Genomic DNA, 22,203 nt, shown 5'->3' with positions numbered 1-22,203 from the left:
TGACCCGGAAGGCCCCCCTGCGGCTCCCGGGCGCCGGGGCGGGCCCCCACCCTCGTCTCATCCGCGCACCCCCTCCTCCTCGCCTCTTCGGGGCTCCCATCGCCGCTCCCCGCTCGCCCCGGGCACCCCGTCCCCGCTTCCCGGGCCCTCCTCCCATCACCCCTCCCCGGCCGGCCGGGCGGCCGCGCACCTTGGGCATCCCCGCCGCTGGTCAGCACGCCGATGGCCTTGCCGGCCCCGGAGAGGTGCTCCAGGAACTTTCGGAAGGAGCCCTTGCGGGCGGAGACGTCGTCGTCGTCCATGGCGAGCAGGCCGAGCAGTGCCGGGGCGGGCGCGCAGCAGCCTGGACCCCGCCCGCGCCGCCGCCACTCGGAACCGTCCGCCCCGGCCGCGCCGCGCGCGCCAATGGGCGGCCTAGGGCGGGCTCCGGGGCGCGGGGGCGGGGCCGGGGCGAGCCAGCCGCCGGTGGGGGAGCGCGGCAGGTGGGGGCAATCCGGGGGGGGGGGGGGGCTGGCGGGGCGGGCGCGGCAGGGGGGGGGGGGCAAGGCGGAGCTGGGGGGGGCCCCAGGTGGCACGGGGTGGGGGACGAGCTGCAGGTGGCGGGCGCACCGCTGGTGGGCGGGGCGTCCCGGGTGGGCGGGATCGCAGCGGCTGGGGGAGCCTGGCAGGTGGCCGCGAGCGCCGCAGGTGGCGGGTGTATCCCGGTGGGCGGAGCATCGCAGGGGGCGGGCGTAGCGGGCGCTGGCGGGGGCGGGGGGAAGGGAGAGGGCGGGAGAGAGCGCGGGGTGGGTAGGGGGCCCCGCAGGTGGCGGGACTGGCACCGCGGGTGGGCGGAGCGTCCTAGGTGGGCGGGATCGCAGCCTTTGAAGGGAGCGCACCACTTGCGGGGCCGGAACCCCGACCGCGGCGCTCCCCGCAGGATTCCTCCCGGGCGGCGCTGCGGGCGCCCCCGCTTTCTCTCGGCCTCTCCCTGCTTTCACCTGCGGCCCGGGGCGGGGGGACGTGCCGCGATCCTCCAGTCGGTGGGCAAAAGTGGGCACCGCTGGCTGGCGGTGTCCAAGCCCTGGGCCCGCCCCCGGCTGGAGGAGAAGGAAGTGACCCCGCGAGGTGGCCTTAGCGACATCCTGGCGCCAGACCTGGATGTCCAGAAGCCAGTGGGGCTGGGGCGGGGGGCAGGAAAGGCTTGGGGTGGGGGGATCTAAGACCTAAGTTCTTACCAAAGGACCCCGACTAGCTCCTGCGTCGTCAGCCAGAAGCTCCCACACTCTGTTGGGAATGTCCAAACCTAAAACATTCCTATGCAGCGCGTCGGTGACGGATGGACCGGCCGACTTTTTACAGAGCTCACCTCACTGCCAGTTACCTGCTTCGGATGTGGAGCCGGTCCATCTTAGAGGCCTGTGTGACCGGGCGCATGGCCCTGTGCTAGGTCACAGTTACCCCAAAGAAAACCGCTCACAGACGCCCATGGACCGTGCAGGGTGGGGATAGCACACGCCTGAGCCTGCAGCCGCTCAGGAAATGTTTGTCCAGTGGGTTCAAGGTGGAAAAAGAGCCCCCGGACTCGTGGAGATAACCCAGAGAACTCTGTGATAGCAACACGAACAACCATTTCTGTAGGCGCCCCCCCCCCCCGCCAAATGATGGGGGTACACACCTTTATGGGGTGCCTGCCTCGCCCCAGCTCCACCCCAGCCCCTAGCTTACCAATCTGAGCATCAACACTGTATTGTAAAAGAGACGAGGCTGGAGGTCAGAATTACTGGTGAGTCCCTAAACCGCGGTCATCAGAGCCACCGGGCCTGGTTTCCCCTCCCCCAGCACAACCCCTGAGGCCCACCTTTGGAGTGCCGCTGGGAGTATGTATTTTTAACAAGCCCTAGTAGTGTTCTGATGATTGCCAAGTCTGAGTGACTGCCTGTGAGCCTGAGCAGGGTAGGGGCTGCAGAAAAGGAAGGCTGGGCCTTTGCGGGAGGGGCGGGTAGATGGCTGGTGGGTGCCCTTCACTCTCCCAGGGCAGAGGAGGAAGCCAGGCTGCACCCACAGGCCGTGAACCTCCAGCCTCAGGTGTGTGTGTTCTAGAATCACCCACCCCTTCCTAGAGCATCCTACGCTTCAGAAAGTTGGTGCACACTGAATTTTATTTTAGGCAAAAGCCCTTTATAGCTTCTTGTACAATTGATACTTTTTAAATTTGAAGTTAGAGATTGGTCATTGTCATTGAATTGTCTGCAACAGACAAAACAATAGAAATAAACTGAGTCTGGGGCGCCTGGGTGGCTCAGTCGGTTGAGCGCCGACTTCGGCTCAGGTCATGATCTCACAGCTGGTGAGTTCGAGCCCGCATCGGGCTCTGTGCTGACAGCTTGGAGCCTGGAGCCTGCTTTCGATTCTGTGCCTCCCTCTCTGTCTCTCTGCTCCTCCCCCACTCATGCTCGCTCTCTCTCTCTCTCTCTCTCTCAAAAATAAATAAACATTAAAAAAATTAAAAAAAAAAAAGAAAGAAACTGAGTCCAAACATGACAATAGGTTAAGTAAATTATTGTAAAAATATACACCTGAGGGGCGCCTGGGGGTTCAGTCATTAAGCATCAGACTCTTAGGTCATCATCTCACAGTACATGAGTTCCAGCCCCACTTCGGGCTCTGTGCTGACAGCCCACAGCCCACGTGGCTCTCTCTTCCTTTCTCTCCCTCAGTCTCTCTGTCCCTCCTGCGTGTGCTCTCTCAAAATAAATAAATAAACATTAAAAAAAAAAAGCCACATGCCTCAAAAAAATACACACTGGAAGTTTTCAATTATTGTTACTATTATGAAGATAAATATCTATTGACATGGAAATATGTTCAGGGTATGTCATGAGAGACAAAAACCACAAGCCTGTGTGTGTGCGTGCACACGTGCGTGCATCTACATGTAAGCAGATCGAGATATTTTTATTTCCTTTTGCTTTATTGTGAGAATTCTCTTTTCCTGCAATGAGCAAGTGTGGTTTGGGAATAAACATGTGAGAGTGAATTAAAAAAGAGATAAGGCCGAGACTTGTCAGATCCCCCAAGGTTTTGTCTGTTTTGCACAAGCTGAGGTCTATGTGTGCAGAGTTGTGGTTCATGTGGGTGAACATTACTCTTCCCCACCTGTGCTGGAGCTCAGACCCACCGCTCGGAGGGTCAGATCTCCAGCTAAGGTGGAAAGACAGAACCGCGTCTCCTTTCTTATTCTTTTGCAACACATGTATCTCAAGAGTTTTTTTCAAACCTTCGACTGATTTTTTTTTTTTTTATAGCTTTGGCCTTAAGATAGAATCCCTGCTAGGAGAGGGGAGATTGCAGGCTGTGGGGACCTCCAGAAGCACATGACCTGAGAGCTAGTTCCCCATCGCTGCCTAAAAGGAGCCCCAAACTTTTGTGGCATACCAGCACACGCTCACGTCACAGGAATAACTGTCCAGGGGTCAGGGATTCAGGCAGCTCTGTTAGCCGCTGCCCAAAGTCTGTCACAGGCTGCAGCAAGGCGTCGCCCGGGGTCTCAAGGCTCATCTGAGGCTCCGCAGGGAAGGGTCTGCCTTCTGCACACACACCCCTAGGCTGCTGGCAGGATTGTTTTCCTTCCGGGCTGTTGGTCGAAGGGCCTCAGCCCTGCCCAGGCAGCAGGCTCTAACTCCGTCCCTCATCTTGGCAATTTCCTTCCTTTCCGACCATGGGGACAGCTTGGAGCTAATCTGCAAGAACACTACATAGCCATCACCCTTTTCCGCATGCCTCACATCCCTTCTCCTTCTCCCAGAATTTGGAAAGTCCGCGAACCAGTGCTCAGTCATCTGCTAGACTAGGGAATGCCTCGGCAGCCCCTTCCTCCCCCGGCCTGCTGTCTTTCTGTGTCCTTGTCCACGTTTAAAAATAATTCTGCTCTGAGTCTAACGGCCAAACTTTAAATTATATATAGAGCAGTTGGATGCTTTCCAGGACCTCGATGCAGAATCACGTTGCCCTGAGCCACTTAGAATATCTAGACGCTGGGGAAACCGTGGAAAAGAAGACGGTCTCCTTATGTCTGCCAGGTACAGAGTTTTGGCAGTGTTTTGGCTGTTCCGAGTTTTGACCCTTGAGGTAACTCCGTCAGGGAACTGGAGCCTCTCGCAGAATAACGTTTTCCTTCTTGCGACCTTGGTGCAGGTTGATTAGTGGAGACTTCCTTGTGCTTCTAACACATCAAAGTAACAGGAGGCCACAGTCCTGTGTGAGAGGGACGTGGTGACCGGGTGGAGGGTTTGACCCGTTCTTTCAGAGGCACATTGTCTTTGCACATCCGCGGTACCGGTGCGTGGATGAGGAGGGAGAGAGACAGGTTGAAACATGAGTCATAGCGGAACTTCCCAGCTGGAAAAGGAAACTCCGAGCGCGGTTACGGCCTCATGGGTAACTTTACGTGTCCCTTGAGTGGGTCATAGGCTGCCCAGATGTCTGGTTAAATATGACTCTGGGCGTGTCTCCGAGGCTGTTTCTGGATCCCGTTAGCATTTGAGTGCAGGGACTCAGTAAAGCAGATTTCCCTCCCGCTGTGGGTGGGCCTCCCCCAACCCGCTGAAGGCACGGATAGACTAAAAAGGAGGAGAAAGGGGCATTGGTGCCCTCTGCGTGCTGCGTGAGCTGGGACATCCGCCTTCTCCCGCGCTCGCGGTTCTCGGCCTGTGGGTTTGGACTGGCTGTCCCGGATCCCCAGTCCGCGCACGGGACAGGGGGACATCTCAGCCTCCAGAGCTGCCTGATGACACAGCTCTTCGTGTGTGTATAAGTATATCCCGCTGCTCCCGTCTCTCCGGACAGCCGTGACTAGTACACACACCAGGTCAGATACGTGACCTGTGGTCGCTGCACGTTGCTAACCTGAATGCACGTTGGCATGTTGCCTACGCACACCTGTGTCCTCTGCGGGCGTCTGAAAGTTTGAATTTATAACGACTGGTCTCTAGGGCTTCTTACTATCGGAATGGAAGTGATTCGTGGCTGAGCCGGTCGAGGGCGAACACCGAAGTACCTGAGGCCAAAGCCATAAACAGTAACCGTTTTTCAGTTTGCAAACGGGCGCACAGACCATATGTGCGTCCCTGGCAGGTGCCAGCATCCAGCAGGAGGTTTTAACATTTGGGGGGTAAACTATCTGAGGGTCTGACGCAAGCCACAGTCCTCTTCCTCTGCCCCCAAGTGCGTACATGCACACGTAGCCGGCGCCCGCTGCAGACCCTCGAGGGGACTCATGGGCGGGGGGCAGTGGGCGTGGCCGGGCCCGGGATGCAGCTGGAGGGCACAGCCCTGGTCACCAGCCCTGGGGGGGGGGGGGGGGGGGGGGGGGAGACATCTCTGGGCCCGGGGGGGGGGGGGGCCCCCCCCCCGGGGCCCCCCCCGGGGGGGGGGGGGGGGGGGAGGGACGCAGACATCTCTGAGTCCTGAGTCGTGGACGGCCTCTCTCCAGCTGCCCACCTGCAAGCACTCTTATATTAGGAGGCTGAGCTCAGCTGGAGATGTTTGAGCCCAGACCGAACGGGGACTAAGGGGTCTGGGAGGAAGCTGGCGGTCTTGGGCCTCAGTCTGTTGTGCTCAGACGGCGCCTCCTGCCCCCCCGCCCCACCGCAGCCCAGCAGCCCCCAGAGCCACCTCGGAGCTCCCGGGTCTCCCACCGAGAGGGGACATGTGGACGCCCTTGGACTGACTAGTCTTCTGTTGGTGACCCCTTCCAGCCCTGAGCCATTCCCTCGGGCCGTGTTTCCTCAGTTCAAGCACGCGTCCAGCAGAGCAAGGCTGAGCACCTCTGCACAGGCCGCGTCCCTGGGACCTGCCTGTCCCCCTCACGGCGGTCCCGAGAGGCGGCAGGCCCCGGGGGTCACTCCGCTGTTTCCCTGGCGCCCCACTGACCGGGGTCACTTAGGCCCTCTGCTGTCAGGGCCCCTGTGAAGGGCGCATTCTGGGGCCATTCGCTCGTCATGGGGACAAGTCAGCTTGCTTAGCAGAGGCGTCTGGAGGACGGACACAGACAGACAGACACACGGGCGGGAAGGGGGGACTGAAGCTCACCATCTCTGGTTCCCTGCAGCCCAGGCCGGTGCCTCCATCACCACCAAACCTGCTCCTCCTTCTCCCACACTGCCCCTCCTCCCGTCATGCCCAGCCCCCCTCCCCTCCCCACCTCCACCTCCCGACCCCTCCTCCCCCCCCCTCCCACACCCCCCGCCCCCCCCCCCCCCCCCGCCCCCCCCCACGCCGCCCCTCCTCCCCTCGTGCCCAGGCCCCGCCCCTCCACACCTCCACCTCCCGACCCCTCCCACACCAACGCCTCCTCCCCTCCTGCCCAGCCCCAGCCCCTCCCCACCTCCACCTTCCGGCCCCTCCCACACCGCCCCGCCCACCTCCCCCTCCCGACCCCTCCCACACCGCCCCGCCCACCTCCACCTCCCGACCCCTCCCACACCGCCCCTCCTCCCCTGGAGCCCAGCCCCCGCCCCTCCCCACCTCCACCGCCTGACCCCTCCAGACACCCAGCAGCTGGCTGTCCAAACAACCAAGAAATAAAGGAGCTTTTGAACGTACTGACCCCACTTCTTTTTTCTCGGTTGTTGGAAACCATGTGGGGCCATGTGGTACCCCCCCCCCCCCCCCCCCCCCCCCCCCCCCCCCCCCCCGACCCTCAAAACCTTCTCTGTTGCCGGGTTCTGTCCCTGTTGCTCTGGTACCTGAATTAACGTGAAGATAGAACAGCTCCCGGCACCTGGGGGCTCAGTCCGTTGGTTAAGCGACCGACTCTTGATTTCAGCTCAGGTGGTGATCTCAGAGCTGTGAGTTCGAGCCCCGCGTCAGGCTCTGCGCTGGCAGCGTGTAGCCTGCTTGGGACTCTCTCTCTCTCTCTCTCTCTCTCTCTCTCTCTCTCTCTCTCCCTCTCCCCTGCTCTCTCTTTCAAAAAATTCAAAAAATAAATAAATAAACTAAAAAAAAAGTCTATGTTAAAAAAAACAACACATGGGGCACCTGGGAGACTCAAGTCGGTTAAGCGTCAGACTTCGGGTCAGGTCACGATCTCATGGTTTGTGGGTTCAAGCCCTGCATCGGGCTCTGTGCTGACAGCTCGGAGCCTGGAGCCTGCTTCGGATTCCATGTCTCCCTCTCTCTCTGCCTCTCCCTCTCTCTCAAAAATAAACATTAAAAAAATTTTTAGGGCCGCCTGGGTGGTTCAGTCGGTTGAGCGTCCAACTTCGGCTTGGGTCATGATCTCACGGTTCACGAGTTCGAGTCCCGCATCGGGCTCTGGGCTGACAGCTCAGAGCCTGGAGCCTGCCTCGGATTCTGTGTCTCCCTCTCTCTCTGCCCCTCCCCCACTCATGCTCTGTCTCCCTCTCTCTCAAAAGTAAATAAAAATTAAAAAAAAAGAATGACACAAAATGTTCTGGTGATGATACAATAAGGGAAGATCAAACCATCTCAGGAACGTTCTATTATTCGTCACAGACGTGGTGGGACTGATTTCTTTTTATGGGCTCCTGGGATAAGCAAGTGTGAGAAGCCTGGAATTTAGTTCTTACTTTGTGGCACATACAATGCCAGAGAGTAGGCACGAATGTCACGGCGTCTCCTTCCATCCCAATGTTGGGTCCACGTTTTATTTTCATTCCCCTGGGTTAGCGCTGCCTGCTTCCTGTGTCCCAGAAATTTCTGGAAGGAATAGCATTCGGGAAGCCCCGATTAGTCCCGGGCCGTCTGTCAGACAGAAGTTCCTCATCGACATCAAGAAGGTGGCTCTTTCCCACAAGGAGGGTGTTAATGAGTCAGCCCAGCTCCTGACAAGCCCTGGAAAAGCTTTCCGGGTGCAGAGGTCCCCTGAATAGCACAGCTTTCAAACTCCAGGCCCCAGAAAACAGCCTCGAGAGCACAGAAGAGTCGGCCCTGATTCCTGCCACCTTGCCGAAAACTTCCCTCTCAGTCCCCCCTCCACCTGGGCTCAGGCCTCTTCCCAGCTCCCTCCTAACTCGCTTTGGAATGACCCCCAAGAAACAAATGTCTAATGATTAGAGTTGACGTACAAATTCAGGAAAAAGAAGAAAACACTCACAGGCATGGGAGTTTTCAGGCAGAGGAGGGCAAATTCTTAGGACCCCACACATCGATCCCATGAGTCTCTGTCTCGGGTCCGTGCTCATGATATTCTCCCTGAGCATCTATGGATTTCCAGCCCGTCCCTCAAGATGCGACTCAAAGCGGAGGCAGCTAATTCAGTCCCCCTTCCTCTCTTCTAACGAACCACACAGACTGAGCCAAAGACTGCCCTTCCCAGGCTTCTTTGTAGATCGGCCTGGCCGCCCTGGGACTCTGTTCTGGCCCAGGAGGTGACAGTGGGATTGTTGAGGGGGACTTTCAGAAAGACTGCTTAAAAAAGAGTCAAACTACCAGCCTTTTCCCTCTTCTTGTTGCTTGGAATGCAGATGTGATGGCATGATCCAAGTCACTGCAGTGGAGCATGAGGCACTCTCAAAGATCATCAACAGGGACAGCAGAGGGTGCTGCAGAAGAGTCTGGGCTCTGAGATCTCTGTGCAGCAGATGCACGGGGTGGAGGGGTGGGGTTCGTGGAGCATCGCCTGTCTTCAGATCCTCTTGATGGGCCAGGATAGACCTTTATATGTATGAGCTGCTCTGAGCTGGAATTTTCTGTTACATGAGCTGAACCAGACCCTAAATGACACATGCCTCCTGCTTATATTCTAGGACACTTTCTGATCTGTCGGGGGAACCGTGTTCTCCCAGAAACTCCTACACAGTGGAAGGGGCTTGCTCATTGGATGCGTGAGGACCTGAAGGCAGGGAGGGGTGGAGAAAATGGAATTGTGTGGCTTACACATCCCTTACCTCTTACTTCTTAGCGAGCGCTGAAATTGAACATCACCCCTGGCGGTTCGGGGTGTTCTTAGCAGAGAAAACACCTCGGTTAAGAGGGCTTACCTGCAGACACAGTTCAGTCCTGGGTCCTTGCTCCTGGGAGGCGTTCTTCCCCGCCCAAGTCCCGTGTGACGGTTTTGGGGGGCAGCACTCTGCCTTCTCGGAGCCCCTAACCACTCTGTGTCTGCTGTTTCATGGTTTATCACATTGTGACTCAGAACTACTGGTTCCTGGGACTTAGCGGCCTCTCCAGCCCGGCTGCGCCTGCCTAGTTCTGATCTGCTCAGAACACCTGCGGGCGCGGCACCGGCTGATACGGGGAGAGCCTAACGGAACGAGTTCCGCGGCTCCCGCCCCCTGTCTTACACAGGAAAGAACATACAGAAGGCCTCCCTTCCTCTGCTCTTATTAAGTAGAATTGTTTGCATTCTTTTTGCAATGTTTGCCCTTAAACTGAGCTCTACAGGCCCGTTGCCGGCTGCTTTTGATGCCAACGGAAGCAATTCCAGAGCCTCTTCTTTTGAAGAAAAGGTCTCGATTGAACTATGTTATCATACAGCATTTTAATTCTTTATTTTCTTGCCTCCTTGTTTACAGCGCCTTGGGAGGAGGAGACGTCCCTGCCACCCTGCAGCTACAGACAGGGAGAGAGAAGGTTCTTCCTACAGTCCAGTGCACCTGTTGGGCAGAGCCAGCCAGGGTCAAGTCCGCGGCTGCTGGCCCTGGCCTCCGAGAGCGGTGTGGAAGCCGGGCTGCGACCCCAGTGCCCGGATGGACACCCCTCTGCTTCCCTTTCCTCTGCATGCAAACCTGCCCCCGTTTATTTTTAACTTGTCAAATTGTCTGGCAGGAGTAGGAAAGGAACCTGCTTTTGTTAACACCCCCCCAAAAGCAATTGCATAAGTGACGGGGCACAGAAAAGGCCTACTTTTGCTAGTCCGACTGTGACCACGATTTCTCTCTGCCACGTCCCCTCCTTTCTGTTGCCCCCCCTTATCGTGCCCAGACTTCCTTTACTCTGCGGTTGAGCTCAGCGGTGTCACGGCTGTCTGCCGGGCTTCCTGCACCCACCCTGGCATCCATCCTGGAAATAGCGGAGGTTGGACCCAGTAAGAAGGGCGGGAAACCGGAGAAGAATCGTCGTCAGCAAGGAAGACCAAATTATCCCCACGAGTGGGGACCACCGGGGTTCCAGGTAAATGCCAGGGCTCGGTGTGGTCGGGACGGTGAGACGCGGGCCCTCACGGTGGCCCCGGTCCCCGGCGACGTGGGAGGAAGGTCTTCTCGGCATCAGAGTCTCCGTTCTCCTGGAGGAGAATCCCGTGGGCCTCAACCCCGCTCCGAGGCCATTCTGTGTCATCGCCTTGCTCGACCTCTGCCTCTCTGGCCAGAATACACTCCCCTCCGCTGGGGCCGGTGGAGCTGCACACAGAAACCTTTGTGTCCCCGCCGGCCGCCCGGTCCCGGGCCAGGACACTCCGCTCCCCGGCTGCCTGGCCGCGGGTGTTTGTTCTCCTTAGCTCCAAGATTCTGACCTTGTGGAGGGTTCAGAAACTTTCTTTTGAAACTTACTCTCAGGTTTGTTTTTTTGTTTTTGTTTTTTTTTTTTTTTGAGCCAGGCAAGTAAAGACAACTCAGCTGCAGGTGGGAAGCGTAGAGATTGACATGGAAAATCCACGCACGCTGACGGCTTCTGACCGGGAGGGAAATGTTCCGATTCTGTTTCACCGTAAGGTCTTCACGTTTTTGGATGATGTGTTTTGCAGATTTTTTTCTTCTCTTAACGTCTAGTGATTTGCAAGCACCGAAATAATACAGCAGGACCTTTTACGAGTGGCGTGGGCTTTTTGCGAGTGGGCAAAATAATTGGAAACCAATGTGCAGATCAGGGGGCAGTTTGGTATATGGGAATGAGTATAAAGGATGTTGAATTATTTAACTTTTTAAAAAATTTTTTTTAATGTTTATTTATTTTTGAGACGGAGAGAGACAGAACATGAACAGGGGAGGGTCAGAGAGAGAGGGAGACACAGAATCTGAAGCAGGCTCCAGGCTCCGAGCTGTCAGCACAGAGCCCGACGTGGGGCTCGAACTCACAGACCACGAGATCATGACTTGAGCCAAAGTCGGAAGCTCAACTGACTGAGCCACCAGGAGCCCTGGATGTTGGATTATTTCAAGGGAGTTTCCCACCAAAGTGTTAACTTGAGAAAGAGAGACACAGAGGCAGAGAGACAAAGACAGAGAGGAAGAGAAGGACAATTATCACTTTTGCCCAAAGATCAGGGGCGGATCGTCCAGAGCCGTCCCTTGAAGCACTCTGGGGGGGGGGGATGCCGGTAAAGCCGCTCTTCTTCTGGGACATGACCATTCTCCAGCAGCTCTGTTCTGCCTTTCGTTCTCCACTTAAAAATGAGACTCTTATGGTTAGAGCTTATTTTCATGTCTTGTTAGCTATGTGTTGGTGACATTCCAGAAATGACTTTGATGACAGGAGCAAACAAGTCCTCCGATCACATTCTGTGAGAGGAGCTTCTGGAAATCTTCCCCGGATTTGGCTGACTCCTGATGGTGTTTATGAACGCCTGAGATCTCTCTCAAGTTCTCGTCTTCCCGGCTCGGGGGGCACGAGTATGAGCGGGGGTGGGGGATGGGGGTGGGGGATGGGGGTGCAGGTGTGTGTTCACACCCACACGAACCAGGCCAGACTGGCAGGCCCTCACCAGGCTGCCAGCAGCACCCAGCATGTGCCCCGGGTCAGTGAGCGCTGGGGTCCCAGCCCCTGAGCAGCCTGGTTTCTGGATCAGGGACATTGTTCAAGGACTCCCGTGTCCCAGCCCCTTCCTGGCCTTGGCCTGCCTCTTCCAAGGATTCACCTGTCCTATCTCTAGTGCATTGTTTTTTGCCTGGCTGCCGCCAGGCCAGGCCAAGATAGGGTCTGACCTGTGCTCAGGGAGGATGACCAAGTCCCCTGGTGGGTGTTTGAGGGTGAGACTCAATCCCAGGAGCTTAACAGGCTTCCAGAAATGATAATGTGACTTGTCACGAGAAGGACAGAGAAGGATGGGGAATATTCTGAGAACAGAGGGGAGAGAGGAGTACAGGGGAGTGCAAGGGAGTCAGGGGAGAGCAGAAAGAGAGAGGAGTGCAGGGGGAGAGCAGGGAGAGTGTAGGGGGGAGAGCAGGGAGAGTAGTAAGAGAGTAGAGAGGAGAGGGGAGTACAGGGGGGAAGGAGAGCAGGGGGAGAGCAGAGAGAGGGGAGTGCAAGGGGAGGGCAGGGGGACGGTGGGGGAGAGCAAGGGGAGGGTGGGGGAGAGCAGGGAGAGCAGGGGGAGTGCAAGGGGAGGATGAAGGGAGGGCAGGGGGAGGGTGGAGGGAGAGCAGGGGCAGAGCAGGGGGAGCAGAGGGAGTCCTGGCTGACAGTGGCAGGGTGGAGGAGAGGCGGGCCCTGGGAGTTCCGGGTCTGCCCTGGCACTGAGTTCAGCGGGAGGCGATGGCTGAGTTAGAGGTGAAGGCCAGTCCTGGCTGTGCTCTGTGCTGGTGGATGATGGGCTTCTCCTCTGAGGCGGGAGCTGTCCCCTGGCCCCTGTTTGGTGCCCCGGGGGCCCGGGACCCTCCTCCCTTCCAGACCCCGGCCCCCTCGGCTCTTTCTGGGCTGAGAGGAAGGTGGTGGTCACCGGGTGGGGACCTTTGCACCAAGGACACGTGGAAGGAAACCTGGCCTGTGTGTCAGCGAGTCAGCGAGGTCACCCTCCCTCCCTTGTCTGCGAGGCCAGCCCTCCCTCCGGGGGACCAGGGGTGAAGTCATCGGGGCAGGGACTTCCTTGTAAGGCCAAGCCCTGCGGCAGGCGGCCTGGGCAGGGCTGGAGGAGCCAGTGATTCCTGGGGCAGGTTCCAAAGTCCGGGCGGGAGGGGTCAGGAGGGATGAGGAGAGCCAGACGCAGCCACCGGCTCAGGCTCAGGCTGCAGCCCCTGGGTCACTCGGGGGTGGGGGGCCCTACCCCAGCCGGCAGGGGAACTGCAAGACCCCTGAGTCCTGGTGCGGAAGTCAGCTTGGTAGGGGTGACGACGTGCCCTGTCTGATGACAGGAAGAGTAGAAGACATGGGAAGGAGTAGCTGCTGCTTTGGGGGACGTGCTCCTAAGCGTCCCCGGTGGGACCCCGGTCTTCAGATAACAGGCTGAGAGACTCCTGTCTCGGTAAAGCTGTCACAGAGTCGTGGCAAAGTCCGGGACCGAGAGCCGGGACCAGGCCCCGTAGGGCCCACTGTGTGGGACGGCCACCAGCACAGGCGTGGTCTCTGTTTCACGACGAGTTAGACGCCTGCTCACCGATGAGGCACGTGCTTCACGTGGACTTTACCCCCAGCTCAGCGACAGGCTTTTTGAGGAAGGGACTGTGTTTCCTTCTTTGCACTACATCCCGTTCCGTGGGTCCCAGCGGCCCCCACGCTGTCCAACCTGGAGAGGCTTTCGCAACTGAGCTGTGTGTGCATTTCTGTTTGTATCATGTGGGGACCGACAGGAATCCAGATACTTTGTCTTTGCTCTCTGCTCTAGCCAGCTAACGTTGGAATTTAGGAAATAATACATATGTAAAAAGCCACTCCAAATAAATAAGCTTTATATGAGTGTTACCATGACTGGGATATTTAGAAAGCAAAATCCGGATCAGGCAGACTCGGGATTTTATTCATTTCTGGGGTGCTGGCAAGCTTTCCGTCTCCTGGCCAGCTAGCTCTGGGCAGGAACACCAGGGGTCCCTATGCTTAGCACTCACCCCCCAGCTGGACGAAGCCAGAGGTTTTCACTACAATCAGGAAAGGGCGGCGTGTGTGTACGTACGTGTGTATGTGTGGGAGTGTGGAATGTGTTTCCACCTGTCCTCACTGCCTTCGGCGCCCCTGTGACGGCCGGTGTGGTCTGTGCTTCTGGGGACTGACATGCCTTCTAGGGGTGCAGAAGTTAAGGCGTCAGTTCAGCAAGATTCTGCAGGGACTTGATGCATGTTAAAATCTGAGAAACACCGTAATCAGTTTGTATCGCTGACCAGGAAACGGAGACACCTGCTTGTTGATAACCGCAGCCTCTGGCAGCCCACGACGGCCCCACGACGGCGCCACGACGGCCCTGGGCGGGCTCATGGACCCGCGCCTACACAGCCCTCCCACCACACTGCGTTAGAGATTCCCTGGAGAGGTTAGAAGGCGACATCCTGGCCCGGCTGGGGGCCGGCGTCAGCCCCACGGCACAGTGTGACCAAGCAGTCCCCGCCCCGCGCCCCGTACTTCGGGTGGGCAGAACGTCTCGTCTTACGCCTGAAGCTTTGTGCCTGCTGACCGACCTCTCCGTCCATTATACCTACTTGAAAGATGAGAAGACGCGAAATGATTTCCCTAAAGACCAGGTCTGGCTCCCTTCCCAGGAATTTCCCCGTCCACACCCCCGGGGATTTGCAGGTCCCCATTAGTGCCATGGTTTCTCTCTCCATGAGGTGTACCTTCTCATCTGCAGTATGGACTTAATATGCGTCGTAACCGACCACTCCGAGCGTTGACTCCGTTTTCAGGACCCCGAGACCACAGAGCCACCCCTGAGCTCAGGATTTTGGGAAGAATCTGTCGGGCTCTGGGTCCTAAGGTTAAAAGCTTATCGTGCATGTCGAGGCCTGACTAGCACAGACTATGTTTGATTTTTTTTTTTTTCTGTTTTACTAGCACTTTCCCTGTTTTCTCCCCCCTAGCTTTACTGAGGCATAATGGGCTCACAGTAAATTCACATATTTAAAGCTTATAAATCAGTGACTTCTGACCTATGTTTGCATTGAAGAAACTTAGACCATCGTCAGGAATATTACGTATCTGTCACCCCCAGAGTTTCCCCTGTTCCCCCCCCCCCTCACCCCCCCCCCCCCCCCCCCCCCCGCCCCCCAGCAAGCTGCTTTCATTCGCCACGCATTTGTGTGCGCTTTCTAGAATTTTACATGAACAGAATGATATGCTCTGTACTTGGGGCTGTTGTGGCTCATCTTACCGAGCGGTACGATTTGAGATCCAGCCCTTTACGGCACGTGTCACCAGTTCGTTCCTTTTCACGGCCGAGAAGCTTTCCATCGTTGGGAAACACACGATGTTTATCCATCCACCTGCGGACGGCCACTTGGGGTGATTCCCGGCGTCACTCATCACAGACAAAGCTGCAGCGAACACTGCTGTCCGGGTCTCTGGGTGGGGCTAAGCCAGCGTTTCCTTCCGGTACTTGTCTGGGAGGGAGGGAGCGGGTTACATGGGGTCCGAGTTTAAAGTTTACTTCTTAAATGAGCTGCCCACGTGTGCTTCACGGGGCTGCACCATCGTGCAATTCCAGCAGAGGGCGTAAGACCACGCGCCGTCCGCGGGCACCGTCCAGGCCGCTGGTGTTAAACTCCACGCCCTCAGCGGCCAGGGATGTCATCATCTTTTCCTGGGTGTATTTGCCGTGTGCACCTCATCTTGAGTGGAGGCTCTGTTCACATCTTTTGCACACTTTTTTTGTTTTTTTAATTCACTTTTGGGAGAGTGCAAACGAGGGAGGGGCAGAGAGAGGGGCACAGAGGATCCAGAGCGGGCTCTGCACTGACAGGCTGACGGCACGGAGCCCGATGTGGGGGTTGAATTCTTGAACCCCGAGATCATGACCTGAGCTGAAGTTGGCGCTCAACGGATGGAGCCCCCAGGCCCCCCTCTTTTGCACACTCTGTAACAAGTTTCTAACGTGCATCTAGAAAATGCATCTCTGTGTCCGGGGAAACAGGTGCACACATGACCCCTGCCGCCACTTTCACTGTATCTTTTTGTTTCTTGTTTGGTTCTTAGAGATGTTCAGACACTCTTCCGGGTAACGAGTCTGTCGTGTGAAGTGCCTGCTACAGAGCTGTGTGGGTCCTCCTTGGTGCATCGAAGCTGGTGGCACCGTGTGCTCCGACTTTAGGAAAGTCCATTAACCGAGGTGCCCGGGTGGCTCAGTCGGGTGGGTGTCTGACTCTTGATTTCAGCTCAGGTCATGATCTCAAGGTTTGGGTCGTGAGATGTGAGATTGAGCCCTGCGTTGGGCTCTGCACTGGGCTTTGCCTGCTTAGGATTCTCTTTCTCTCTCTCTCTCTCTGCCCCTCCCTTGCTCTCTCTCTGTCTCTCAAAATAAATAAATAAACATAAAAAAAAAAAGGAAAGTCCATTAACTTTTACCATGGCCCCTTCTGTATTAAATCTGCTTATCACATGACAGATTTGCCAGATTAATAGTTAAGAAGACAGGTAACTTCCTGGGGATGTTAAAATCCGCTTATTCCGACATAAATGGAGCTGAAGTTCGTTGCACGTTTGCTATGTGTAAAGCACGGGTCTGAGCCATTCGTGTGTATGATCTTATCTAACCCTCAGACCATCTTATAAAGCAAGACTTCCAGGATCACATGTTATTGTAGAGGAAGCTGAGTCTCAGAGAGGTTACAGACTTTCCAGTGGTCACACAGCAGTAAGGGAGGGGCAGGATTGGAACCTTCCTGGGTTACAGCAGGAGCCCGGTCCCCTGCCCTCCCGCTCAGGCCACTTCACCTCGTGCCTGGGGTACGAGGCCACCTGAATCCAGCCAGCCATTCTAGTAAGGTTCCCAGCCTTTATATTCTGATAAAGAAAGCTTTAAAAATAAGCCATAGTTTCAGAGTTACCCATATGTGAACAGACAATATTTGGTTGCCATCTTTCATTCTTTTCTCTTCATGGAACAGTTATGGATAATGTAATTTTTTATTCCTTGGTACTTAGCTGTGGCTTCGAATGCAGTGGCCTCAGCTATGCATCTAGATGAAGATTCTACACGGTCCTCAGCGTCCTAAACGGTCACCATCCTGGATCGCTGTGTTTTCTCTATGTACCTCCTCACCTGCCTCCTGGCCACGGACTGGTATATTATCTCCTTCAGCCTTTCGCTAAAAGTCCGCTTTCTCCTTCCTTCTCGAGGACTTTTCCCAAAGGCTCTGAGACATCCCAATGTTTCCAGGTGCTGGTTCTCCCGCTCTTCCTTAGTGTTCTTATTCTGATGCCTTGACCTCTGGGGTCTCGGTGAGGGACTGTCCCTCCCAGAGTTAGCCAACCCCTAGAGAAGGTAAAGGCCTTTGGGAGTGGGGAGCGGGGTGCCTTTAGAAAGCAAACCCATCCATCCAGCCCAGCCTCAGCTCCTTTGCTAACTATTGCGCTCCTGGGCCCCTGTCCCCAGCCCTTATCCCTGCAGGGCCAGCTGTGTGACCTCTGGGGACGGCTGCTTCTCCTCGTAGCCACCAAAATTATCCAGTCCTGCCCCCACGCATGCGCCTCCTGGGTTCCCTCTGGCGAAACCACAGTAAAGGGTCCCGTCCACACTCGCCCCCCCCCCTCATTTGGCCGTGGGCACAAAGGGAGGCATGGGAGCCCCACCCTCCCCGCACGGTGGCGGCCACACTCTCTTTTCCAGGACTGTCCTCCCCATCTGTTGGCTTCGCCATCCTGAATAATCACACAACCCACACTTAAAAATACATCTCCAGAAAGTATTCCTTTCTTCACACGGGAAAGACACGCGAGCGAGCCTGCAAACGCGTGTGGTTCTGCTGTATAGTCTGTGGAATCCCAACCCAGGGTGTTCACGGCTGAGGCCACCCCGCCCTGCATGTCAGGCCCCACACAGACGCCTCGGCGGCGAAGTCGCTCGTCACTGCTGCAGTGTTTGTGAAACAAGATCCCATGCAGCATACTTTCCAGGGAAAAGCTCACACGATCACAAATTTATTATAATACGTGCGTCGCATCAGTCGCTTGTGAGGGTAGAACAATATTTCTCTTCGGCATCTTACATTTGCTGGAAAGCCTCCCTGGGTCTGAAGTGGAACGCTTCCCGGCACAGATGGTGTTGTTCTGGCAAAAAGAAGGAGTTACCCGCCATGGTGTAGGCTGAGGCTCTCTTCCCTGACGCAGAAGCTCGGATGCGACATCGAGCCCCGTAATGAATGGTTCCCATTATGCATCTGGCCAGCAGACACATAAATGTAATTATTGAGTCTCAGAGGTTCTAAGATCGTGTCTAACCCACATGACATTGAGCTCGAAACGATTACGCAGCGGTGTTCTTGAGCGGCACGGGGCGCGTGAGAGAGACAGAGAGAGTCTAATGTCGTCGCAGAGGACAAATCACAGCGCTACTCAAGCGATTTGTTCTCGATTCCTCTTCTGGGTAGGATGTGGTTTCCTGGTAAAAATGAGCCTAAAACCCCACCCTTGTTGCCATAACAGAAAGAAGGAAACAAACCCCTTTGGAGGAACGGAGGGAGTGCACTCAGGGTGGAGACGTACAATTCCTGCAAATCAAGTCCCCGGTCTTCTAGAACATACAGAAGAGAACAGCTTAGTGTGAATGAGCGGGATACACAGACTCCCCTCGGAACGAGCTTCCAGGCAAAGACCACACTGAGGGATAAGCATCTTGGAAGGAGGAACAGGCATGTGAGTGGCCTGAGGTCCGGGGAGCAGGCAGGACCCAGGGAACACACAACCTTGACCAGCAGAGAATGTTCTGGCCCAACAGTAGATAAAGCTGGGAGCCACTGATTCTTTACTGAGCAGGAGTGAGTGGATAGGATCAAGCCCTATAAATACCTTCATGGCCCCCAAAACTATAAAACATCAGCTTAAGCTCCCCCCACCCCACCCCCACTCCCCCCACAAAGAATGTGGACGTGAAGATGATTTCCAACTGAGGGTGCTGTGTTATGCGGGTGTTTCTACTGCCCGTCACGCCGTCCGAAGTGTTTCTCTGGATCCAGCGAAAGCAATATTTGCTTTAGAGAGAAATGAATTAATTATTACTCCGAGCCCTTTGGAGATGCTTTTTAGGGAGGTGCTGAGTCATGATGAAAAGTCTTTTGGAGCTGAGTGTTCCCTCTGGGCACGAAGTTCCCGTGTTTATAGAAAAATCTGGCCTTTTAAATATTAAGATGGGGGAAGGGTGACGATGCCTTGAGGCACCGTTAAAAAAAAATGACTTGATTTAAAACTACATGCACACAAAATGTACAGTGTTTTTTTTTTACTTTTTTTTTTTAAATGTTTTTATTTATTTTTGAAGGACAGAGAGAGACAGCATGAGCAGGGGAGGAGCAGAGAGAGAGGGAGACACAGATTTCGAAGCAGGCTCCAGGCTCTGAGCTGTCAGCACAGAGCCCGACGCAGCTCAAACCCACAAACTGTGAGATCATGACCTGAGCCGAAGCCAGACGCTCAACCGACTGAGCCACCCAGGCGCCCCCAAAATGTGCAAAGTTTTGGGAACAGTCAGCATAACTCTTTTTTGGACTCCAAGGTCATCATTGGAGAACACTGGGGATTTTGGTATCTATTGGTTTCAGTGATCTTATTTTTTTCTTTTAAAGGGAAGATGAGACAGTGCATCTTGAAAGTTCATGGTCTCTAAAATAGTTTTAGCTGTTTTGGTCACAGGGAGCAAATGCCGTTCAGCGATGAGCGGACAGGGACTGCACAGGAAGGTCTTTGCGATTTTCCCTAATCGTCACTGGCCCTCGTGCATGACTCACCAGACTCCAGGAGGCCCCTCAGAACTCTTATGAAAACAAGGCTAATTTTTAAACATTTCTTAATGTCTATTTATTTTTGAGAGAGAGACACATACACACAGCTCGAGTGGGGGAGGTGGGGCGAGAGAGGGGGACAGAGGATCCGAAGGAGGCTCTGCTCTGTCAGTGGGGCCCCAGGGAGCCCGACCCGGGACTCAAACTCCCAAACCGTGAGATCATGACCTGAGCCCAAGTCAGACGCTTCTTATTATGAAGTGTGCACACTTCTTACCCAATAGGAGCCTGTAAGTTTCTTCCGGGGGCGGGGGGGAAGACAATCCAGTAACGGGATTGTCTACAGTCACCTGGCCCGGAGCCTCACCTACTAACTTTACTCAGTTTGTCATCAGCTTTCAGGCACAAACTGAGTTCCGTGCTCGTACCCGGGAGCTATCTGTGTTGTCACTGTAGATTAAGCAGTATGTGCGTTCTTCTTTCTTCTACAGCGTCGTGTTGATGGCTGAGACTGCACAGGAAGCCAGGCGGTTACATTTGAGGGTAAAAGCACTTCTTTCGTATTTTGCAGGAATTTAATATCGTTGTCACTGCTGTAAACAAGTCCCAAATCCTAACTTATTTAAAACTCAGGTGCCGGGTAATTCTGGTTCATTGATATTATTCAGCATTCTAACAGAGGAGAGCCTAAGGAAAACTTACTCTGGCCTAGGGGGAAACGTGTGGATGGGATTGTGTTAGGATCCACCACAATTCACCGTTTTCACATTTTAAACGAATCAAATTGTAAATGTAATGTGATGGCCCTATAAAGCAGGCAAGGACAAAACCTCTCTCTGTGTTCCTTTATCACAATTATTTTTGCTACTTAAAAAATAGTTTTAAAGATAGATTCCCAGGGGCGCCTGGGGGGGCTCAGTTGGTTAAGCCTCCACCTTGGGCTCAGGTCATGATCTTGAGGTTTGTGAGTTCCAGCCCCGCGTCCAGCTGACAGCTCAGAGCCTGGAGCCTGATTCGGATTCTGTGTCTCCCTCTCTCTCTATCCCTCCCTTGCCTCGCACTTTCTCTCTCTCTCTCTCTCTCTCTCTCTCTCTCTCAAAATAAATAAATAAACTTAAGGATAAATTCCCAAATAATTTAGGTTCTACAAAAACTGCAGAATAAACATGATATTTCTAAGAGAAGTATTTTCTATCTATGGGACTATTAAGGGACCCTGTTTGTGATGCAAAGACACTGGTGACTCATCCCTCCAGACACGAAGGCCCCCGGAGGGTCTCTGCACCACCAGGCAGTCCCTTCGGGGCCCAGTGGAAACTTCTTCGCTCCTCTATGTGAAAAGAGCTTCAGGTGCAAACTGTTACTTCCTTAATATGGCCTTAAATTGCTCATTTATCATGAACAGGTATTTGAGGTAGGATGTTTAAACACTTTAATGAGATTTTGGACTATTGAACGAAAGCCAGTCAGTGTCTGTTTCCTTAAACCAGTGAGACAAGTCTCCACTCACCATTTCCTGGCTCTTCTGTGGTAGCTGGTTATTACTCTGTTGACTTCTTGCTTTACTGCCACAAGTAATTATTTTATTCTGGGGGGTGTGGGGACAAAGCACAGATATGGTTGCATATTTCAAATCCAAGATTAAAAGTGCTCAAAGTTTTCGTGGACAGCATTTCAATGATTTGTGGCGTCCTGTTTACGTTAAAAAAAATAACTTAGGGCGTCTGGGTGGCTCTGTCGGTTTAGCGTCTGCCTCTTGATCTCGGTTCAGGTCATGATCCCAGGGTCCTGGGATGCAGCCGCGCGCTGGGCAGGTCATGATCCCAGGGTCCTGGGATGAAGTCCCGGGCTGGGCTCTGTGCCGGCAGTGTGGAGCCTGCTTGGGATTCTCTCTTTCTCTGCCCCTCTCCCCTGCTCTTGCTTTCGCTGTCTAAAATAAAAAAATAAATAAACGAATAAAAATAAGAAATAACTTGAAGTATTTACTATGGGATTGCTACAGGTAGTCTCTAAAACGGACTCATTCCGCGTGGCCTGTTTGGTAGTGTCTTCCCGACAGGCACTGATGAAGGAGTTTGTGTGAATGTGTTTTAAGGGCACATACGCATTTGGTTCCATTGGGTCACTGCCAATTTCTTTGGTTTCAAACCTTTTCTGATAAAGCTTTATTTGTACTAAATACAATATAGTTCTTGGGAAGTGATATTTAACAAGGACAATAAGCCAACGGATGGATTGTGAACTGGCGTTCATTTGCGCACGGTCGCGCAGTTTTGAAGACCTAACTCAAATCCTGGCAACCCCACCGTGTGCTGTTTGCATTAAATTGTGCGGTAACTGGGACGGACAGTCTGTAGTCACGCGGCCCTGTACGCGGAGAGAGATGGCGGGCTCGTGTCCTCAGGACTTGTGTCCTCCCCAGCACTTCCCCACCCGGAGTGCTCACTGCAAGCTGAGCTCCAAAGTGCTCTGCAGGCAGGTGGGGGTCCCCCGAGCTGGACTGAGGCAGCACAGCACCATCGAGGACGAGGACCGAAGGGAGCGCCGGCTAGAAGCCCTTCGGCACCTCGGACAGAGGTGGTCCTGTGCAGTGAGGGTTACACAGCGCGGGTTCCCTTAGGGAGGTCAGGTTATTTAGGTGAATTTATTTAAGGAGGGCTGTGTTTCATTTTGCCTTGGGCTGTCCTGG

The 22,203-nt window shown here is 54.8% G+C and overlaps 1 protein-coding gene and 1 long non-coding RNA gene across 4 annotated transcripts in view; one reads left to right on the top strand and one right to left on the bottom strand.

Moving 5' to 3' along the window:
- Window positions 1-386, bottom strand: part of PFKP (phosphofructokinase, platelet) — a 45,638-nt gene extending 45,252 nt beyond the window's left edge. For all 3 annotated transcript variants that reach the window (XM_049624504.1, XM_049624512.1, XM_049624495.1), the window contains exon 1: window positions 191-386. In XM_049624504.1, the coding sequence (XP_049480461.1) occupies window positions 191-302 (112 nt within the window). In that variant the 5' untranslated portion in view covers window positions 303-386. The remainder of the gene's footprint in view (window positions 1-190) is intronic.
- Window positions 387-9,316: 8,930 nt separating this feature from the next.
- LOC125918542 (uncharacterized) lies at window positions 9,317-10,751 on the top strand. The gene is made up of 2 exons (XR_007456468.1): window positions 9,317-10,116; window positions 10,541-10,751. It is a non-coding gene; the product is annotated as an uncharacterized LOC125918542 (long non-coding RNA).
- The last annotated feature ends 11,452 nt before the right edge of the window (window positions 10,752-22,203 follow it).

Source organism: Panthera uncia, chromosome B4 (assembly GCF_023721935.1).
Source record: "Panthera uncia isolate 11264 chromosome B4, Puncia_PCG_1.0, whole genome shotgun sequence".
Lineage (NCBI taxonomy): Eukaryota > Metazoa > Chordata > Mammalia > Carnivora > Felidae > Panthera > Panthera uncia.
This window is presented reverse-complemented; position numbering and strand designations above follow the sequence as displayed.